Source organism: Gymnodraco acuticeps, unplaced genomic scaffold, assembly GCF_902827175.1.
Source record: "Gymnodraco acuticeps unplaced genomic scaffold, fGymAcu1.1, whole genome shotgun sequence".
Classification (NCBI taxonomy): Eukaryota; Metazoa; Chordata; class Actinopteri; order Perciformes; family Bathydraconidae; genus Gymnodraco; species Gymnodraco acuticeps.
The window spans coordinates 4093922-4101451 of record NW_022990590.1 but is presented as its reverse complement, the minus strand read 5'-3'; the positions used below and the strand labels follow the sequence as shown (position 1 = coordinate 4101451).

At 38.0% G+C, this 7530-nt stretch overlaps 1 protein-coding gene across 1 annotated transcript; it reads left to right on the top strand.

Annotated features, from left to right (window-relative positions):
- Positions 1-1566: 1566 nt before the first annotated feature.
- On the top strand, positions 1567-6811 carry LOC117554294 (cholesterol 24-hydroxylase-like). The gene is made up of 15 exons (XM_034228668.1): positions 1567-1767; positions 1926-2003; positions 2332-2413; positions 2580-2650; positions 2808-2894; positions 3008-3146; positions 3265-3375; positions 3458-3620; positions 4191-4256; positions 4550-4622; positions 4750-4834; positions 5567-5677; positions 5829-5917; positions 6004-6070; positions 6166-6811. The coding sequence occupies exons 1-15, from the start codon at positions 1628-1630 to the stop codon at positions 6313-6315; spliced, it is 1512 nt and encodes a 503-aa protein (XP_034084559.1). The 5' UTR covers positions 1567-1627; the 3' UTR covers positions 6316-6811.
- The last annotated feature ends 719 nt before the right edge of the window (positions 6812-7530 follow it).

Below are 7530 nucleotides of genomic sequence, written 5' to 3'. Positions count from 1 at the left end.
TAGAATGGGCCCTATAGGTGTAAATGGATGAACGAAAGGACACAGACCATAGATTAAGGCAAAAAACAAGATTTAATATAATTATTTTTATATAATATATATAATAATAAACCCATCTTTAACATTCTTAATGAATTTATCTTTATATTTAGTTAATCTTTGAATTAACATGGCGATAGGCCTACTGTGAGCCAACAGGCTTGCATGACAGCATTTTCATATAACATAAATGAACATTTTTGACTGAACAAATCAAAGATTAGTTAAAATTAAACCATAAATTCAAAATACATACACAGCATTTAGTCAAATTTGCTTTGTAAAGTCTATTATTGTTCTTACATTTAAACCAGGTATATCAGGGAAAGACATTTAGCCTATAGGATTTAGACTACTTTTTATCATTCTTAAAATGTGCCTTAACATTAACATACATCAATGTTAAATATATACATAAACATATACATCCTACAGAAAAGGAGAGATATCATAGAATGAGACAGAAATTACATTACACTAATGCAAGCACCGTTCAGCTCATCCACATGCTTCTGCATTTTTGTGAAAGCAGTTGATTTTCCAATTTTGAAAAAGCTGCTCGTTGTATCACACCCTGTCAGTGCATGGCAAGCTGGGAGGCACTGGCATAAGGCTTTCCCTAGCTTTTCACAGATCATTTTGATGGGCACAAACCTCTCTTTGCCTGTTTTGCCTTTGTGCATCAGGACTAAAGCAGAGCCAAACATGCTGCAACTTGCATAATACAACAGTAACACAAGGACATCGGTATCATCGCATTTGATGATAACTCTTTTGTATGTCTTTGCAAGGTGGATGGCATGTAGCATTATTCTGGTGTCTGCCTCTTCTTGGTCGCTCATCAAATCCACTAAGCTCTCCACCCTGTCCTTTAGGATGATTTTGGTTTCTTCTGTATCTTCAAAACCTCCAGCCAAGATGATCGTCTGATCCTCTGTGAGTCTACATGGACCAGTACGGGTTATGTAATTGGAAACAAAAGCAGAAAGCAAAGCCTTGTTTCCACTGCTACTCAAGTACCTCCTGTAATTTGGCACTTTAGTGTGCCCTGAGATCACATGTGTTGGTCCTGCATCTCCAACTGCTCCACGTCTTTGTCTCTCTTGTTGCTTAATGGAGTTTGGGTGGTCATATCGGTCAAAAACCATGGCAACACAACAGATTTTTGCCTCTCCTGATAGAAATGAAAATATTCTTTTGAGAACACATTCCGCAAGGTCGTTGAATGTTTGGAAACCTGATTCATTCAGACTCTGAATTAATGCTATACCATCTATGATGTATGCAGATGGTCCTCTTACATCAGGTAAGTGATTTTCACTTGGCACAATTTACTCAACACAACTTTTTTTTATCATGCCCCAGCGAGGATCGAACTCGCGACCCATGGTTTAAAAGACTGGTGATCTAACCACTGAGCTATGGAGCCAAATCCACTGCAGTCTTTGACTACAATTTTTTTTCAATCGGGTATCGCTTCCGTGTGAATAAGAAGGTTCCGCCACCAGTTAATCGGTAACAGCAACGAGGTTGCAAGACCCGACGACACTTACGATTGTGTTTAGACTGTCAGCATAAGGTTACCAGAATGGCAGTTTTCTATGTGATTTTGAGCTGGACTGTTTTGTTTTTGCTGTTTCTGCTTTTCATAGCGTTCCTTGGTTTCTGCATGTACATGAAATACATTCATATGGCATATGACTACATACCTGGGCCACCGAGAGACAAGTAAGTCAATTAGGTCGTTGTTTAAAGTTAGCTTATTCAACGTGTGTTCATTCCAACGCTAAATTAGACTACTTGTTTTCTCGTCACCTATCTTTCTTAAATTAAGCTCTAACTATTTTGATGTCAAACATGCCACTTTTTGCTTTCACATCACCCAGTTTTCTCCTCGGACATATTCCAACGTTTTTGAGGGCATTGAAAAATGGTGACGTTATCCATGACACATTTCTGGAATGGTAAGCATAAGAGATTTTTCAGCCTAGACAGTGTGTAATTGTGCAAACATTGTCAATTTATGTCGAAGGCACCACCAGTACGTAAATAACGTTACGTGTAGGCTACATGTTGACCATTAGGCTTCAATGGGCTAGTGTCTTACTTCCTACTAAGTTAATGTTTGTTAACTACATTTGAGTGTGATTTCCATTACTCTTTGTCTATACAGCTTCCACAAGTTTAAGTTGTCATTACTTCTGTTACTCCTGATTGATATCGTGACCGCCTTTGGGTGTAACCAGATGTATTGTTTGCAATCCAAGCCCATAATTAAAATGTAATTTACAGGTCTGCGAATTACGGGCCTGTTTGCAGGATAAATTTCCTGCATCAGATCATGGTCCTTGTTACCAGCCCAGAGGGAACCAAGGTAAACAACCAACAGATTGCAATGGTAATTGTGTCAGTTGCATTGCACAAACACTGTGCAAAAGTTTAGCATCTATTGTCCTTATTGCCAATAACGGAGATGCATTATCCCTGGTAGTATAACACCTTGTCGTTCAATGTACCCTCGTTTGATGGCTCCATTTCAGGAGATCTTGATGTCCCCAAAGTATCCGAAAGATAATGCCTACAAGAAAATCGGCAATCTGTTTGGTATGAGGTAATATATTACACAGTCAGATTAGCGCTCCTGTTCATATCATAGTGATATAAATACTGCAACAAGAACTTTGAAGTAATAATGATTACAAGTGTTATTTGTGATGTGTATTTCTGAACTTTTTGAAAGTCTTTCTTTTTAATGTTCTCTTTTCAAGGTTCCTAGGTAATGGCCTGCTAACAGCACAAGATCATGAACAGTGGTATAAACAGCGCCGGATCATGGACCCAGCGTTCAGCAGCTTGTAAGTTATTTAATAATCACAAACCGACACAATACAAATATTTGCTGAACTTTTATTTTACGTGCAGTGTTTGCAGTCATTTTAGATTCTGCCCAAAATACCTTTATTTCCAGGTATCTGAGAGGTCTAATGGACAACTTCGATGAGAGGGCAGAGAAACTGATGACAAAACTGACAGATGTCGCTGATAACCAAGCGGAGGCCAGCATGCTCCAATTGATGAACTCTGTTACCCTTGATGTTATCGCTAAGGTATTATATCACGGTTTTACAGCCTAGACTTCATTAGCCCTGATCCAACACGTTTTTCTTGCATGTGACACAAGGTTGTGAATCTGAAAGACTTCCTTGTTTTCTTTTTGACACTCAGATTGCCTTTGGTGTGGATCTAGACCAAATTAAGGATAAGTCAGTGTTTACTAAAGCCATCGAGTTAACTCTGAAGGGGATGGTCTACAACATCAGAGACATCTTTTTTCAAGTATGACTTCACAGCAAGTTTGTATGGAGTTTATGTGGTTATGACAAAAACTGTGTGAGACCCACATTTGTTGCATTTTTAGTACTATCCCAAGAACCAACCGTTCATTAAAGAAGTGAAGGAAGCCTGCCGCCTGCTGCGCGCAACTGGAACTCAGTGGATAAATGAAAGAAAGACTGCCATGCTAAATGGCGAGGACGTCCCGAAGGACATCCTCACACAGATCATCAAAACAGCTGGCAAAGGTAATGTTCAATCATTTCAGAGACACCACTTACCCCAAAATCAATAATTCATATTAGAGTACTATTTGTTAGTTTTGATTGTGTTTGTGTGATTTACTAAGTGTGGGATATTTTCCATAGAGATGTCTGCCTTCTCTCAAATTATGATTAACATTTCTTTATAATTCTCAACAGCAAGGTCTTTTTCAAGAAATCATGACCCGCTTTCTAAAGATGATCCACAGACCTTGTTGTGAGCAGTAGCATGTACAAACTATTTTCTACCGAACTACACCTGCCATCTCTACTCATTACATTAACATTAGCTAGCACCTTGATGCTAACTGAGTTAGTGGTATCGGTTAATTATGAACCATCAACAAGAGACAACCCGTCCTTGGGTAGAATCACACTTGCTCCTGCAGGGTTTTAGGGGTAGCGTGGTAGAAAGAGAACAGTTCCTACATACAACTGCTCATATCAAGGTCTGTTTGATTGATCTTGATTAACAGGGTCATGGCTTATTTATCAGTTATAGCTGATGGCTTCCACATTGGTTTACTTCTTCAAATATAATTTCTTATTTCCCAGAGGACAGCATGACTTCAGAAGATGAGGAGCTGATGTTGGACAATTTCGTGACATTTTTCATCGCTGGTGAGTCTGTGTTGTTTCTGCTTTGTCTAAAAAGCTCCAAAATAAGAAGAACACTTCACCCAACATTTTAATGTTACCTATTAGAGATTTGAGGTTCAATATTTTTATATTTTTGGTATAATGACATCGGTAAGTTCTCATGTATATGTATTATTATCATCACAACTAAGTTTGGCTAATAAATGTTACAATTTATTGGGGCGAAATGTTCTTTTAAGAGATAAGGATCACTTAATTGTGTGTTGTTTATCCAAAATTAGCAACATTTTAAAGGTAATGTTCTGACCTTTTAGGGCAAGAAACAACTGCCAATCAGCTGGCTTTTTGCATCCAGGAACTGACAAGACATCCTGACATACTGGAGAAGTAAGAACAAAACATAATAATAATAATAATACATGTTACTTATATAGCGCTTAAACATGCAGTGCAAAACAGTTTCATACTACAGCTTGGAAATGATGGTTTCTTCAGTTGTGTTATTTTTTTTCAGATTAAAGAACGAGGTTGATGACGTAATTGGAATGAAACAGATCATCATTTATGACGATCTGGGAAAACTGATCTACCTCTCACAGGTACACAATGTTAAGCTTTTTAGGAGTGAAGCATGTTGGAAAACCATTTTGAAACTTACTCCTATTTCCATTTATTAATTAATTCAATCATTCTCTGACTCAAGTCATCTAAAACATACAACTTTAATCTACAGTAGACCAGTAACCATATTATTAAGCAATTTCAGAATTCCTCAGCCATCAATTTAGCTCCTGAAAGCAACTACAAATATTTTGGGGAAGTTTATACCAGATCCAATATCCTAGCTAAGATTCCCTTTTTTGTGTTCAGGACGTTAGAGTCAGTTAGATGCGAGATGGAGTTAATAGACAATGTAAATAACTAATCTATAATCAAATATCCGTATTTAAGTGCAGATAAATCTAATGAAATGAAACCAAGAAAAAGCTTAATAGAAATTACAGATTGGTTCCAAGATCACATTTCGACCAATGCATTCTGCCTCTTGTGCTCTCCAATCGGAATGTTAACCTGAATGCAACCAAAGCCCCAAACCAAACATGATTGGTCAATACTATCAGGACTGCAAATTGGCTACAGACAGCAAGTACATTAATGCTTCCGAATCTTTTCCCGTCGCCAATAAAGCTGCATTAGTTTGCAATACTATACTTGAATAGATGAATCAATAACTTGCCTCTTCTCTGAAATTTGGCTTGAATAATTTATTCTTTATTGTTTTTAAGTAATTGACTCAGGATGTACACTTCACACTGTAACCTTCCCACCAGGTGCTAAAAGAGACTCTGAGGCTATACCCGATAGCTCCAGGCACTACTCGTGCGATACCGGAAGACACTGTTATCGACGGTATCAAGTTGCCTAAAGGGGCCGTGTGTTTTGTGAGTACCTCTAAAGCAGGAAGTGTGTGTCAGACAATGGCAACCATAACTTTGAAAAAAAAAAAACAGTAACAAATATTTTTTGAATACTTACAAACCATTTTGACATGACATGCTATACAAATCTTCAATCAATTATTCTGAAATTCAGTTCAACACGTATACGACCGGGAGAATGGAACAATTCTTCAAGGACCCGCTGACATTTGATCCGGACAGATTTCACCCAGATGCTCCCAAGTAAGTATCATACAACATTCATATAATGCTTTTTTCTACAAGAAAAAGGTGTGTACTTAATGTGTCTTGTCTATCTTGTTTACAAGGCCCTATTACTGCTACTTCCCCTTTTCCCTCGGCCCACGTGCATGCCTGGGACAGAACTTTGCTCAGGTGGGTTGTGACACAGTCATCGATATTTTTAACAAATAAAACATAGGAACACCTTGAAATAACTCAATGCGTTGTTGGTGGTGGGGCGATTGCAGATGGAAGCAAAATTGATAATGGCCAAGCTGATCCAGAGGTTTGACTTTACGCTTTCACCGGGACAGAGCTTTGACATCTTGGACAATGGCACCCTCAAGCCGAAGAGTGGAGTGGTGTGCTCTATCAGACACAGGAAGCACAATACATAGCTGGTCTTAATGTACTGTCACATAAGAAGATGGTTATAATGTGGTGAAATTAGGTTGCTAAGGCTAGTTTACTGCTTGCAAATGTGTACCCTTGCCTTAACCAAAATACCCTTATGCTGCATAATTGTATTATTACTTATTATTTTAATGGGGCTGGTTTTAATGATATCATTTAATCATAGCAGTATATCTACAATAACAATTGATCTAAAAACAGTTATGGTAGTTACTGATATATTACGAACACTAATGAGGATATGGGAATGCACTTGAACTGCTTTTTTAGTCTTGTTGGAATCTATAGTTTATTTCTAACTCACTGCTCTTCCATATACACTGAGCTTGTTTTGTGCCTTGAACGCTAAAATGCAGAGTTGACCAACTTTACACAAATGAAAATAATTATTAAGAAATTATTTTTACTGATGCAAAAAAGGTTAAATCTTATTTTTGTGTTTGTTTTGCACTTTAATAAACCAATGGTCATTTGAATGTCTGATAATATGATTTTATTTAATACCCAGTTTTGTATGTAGTCAACCTGCTGTGGCATTACTGACAATGTACACAGGGGGGCGCTGTGACCTTGCAAAGAAATGTCAAAAGCACCTGTTAAACTTCAATTCCCAGACAATTTACTATCAAAAGTTAACACAAGCTTTGCTTATCCCAAGTTTACCAATCACTATAGCGGCGTTGGTATTCTTTTCACTTTATGAGTATTGTAGTGTGTGCACTATTTCAAAATGTGCTCCTGGAGACACCTACCCTAATGGGAACTAGCAAAGACAATGATTTGAGTCATTTACATTGTTTATATTTCTATATCTGTCTATTGACAGATTCTGTCACATAAATAAGGTTGCGACTGGCTAGAAGCAACCACAAAACTTTACAGATGTGTAACTGAGATCAAAATGAATGTCCAGTATGAACATGGGCTTGGATATTGCAAGGGTGGCCAAGGGGCCCTTTTCCCCATCACTTTTTGCCCCTGGTACGATATGGTGTCACTTACCTTTTAAGGTGTTCAAAGATGGGTGTGGTCTGAGCAAGGGCACTGGAAGCAGTGGGGCAGGAAATGGAGAAGGTGGCCATTGGCCCCCCCACTTTACGGCTCTGGCCCATGGATGCCCTGGCCCTATTTGATGTCGAGGTTAGTGTGATAGCATGGCAAGATGGTGTCTAGTTTTATTTAATTGTAATATATTTTGT

What these genes read in the sequence shown, in the direction of transcription:
- LOC117554294 (XM_034228668.1), top strand. Translation starts at nt 1,628, where the DNA reads ATGGCAGTTTTCTATGTGATTTTGAGCTGGACTGTTTTGTTTTTGCTG. An exon ending in CCTGGGCCACCGAGAGACAA is followed by an intron (nt 1,768 to 1,925) that starts GTAAGTCAATTA and finishes CACATCACCCAG; the next exon opens with TTTTCTCCTCGGACATATTC. An exon ending in AACTGATCTACCTCTCACAG is followed by an intron (nt 4,835 to 5,566) that starts GTACACAATGTT and finishes CCTTCCCACCAG; the next exon opens with GTGCTAAAAGAGACTCTGAG.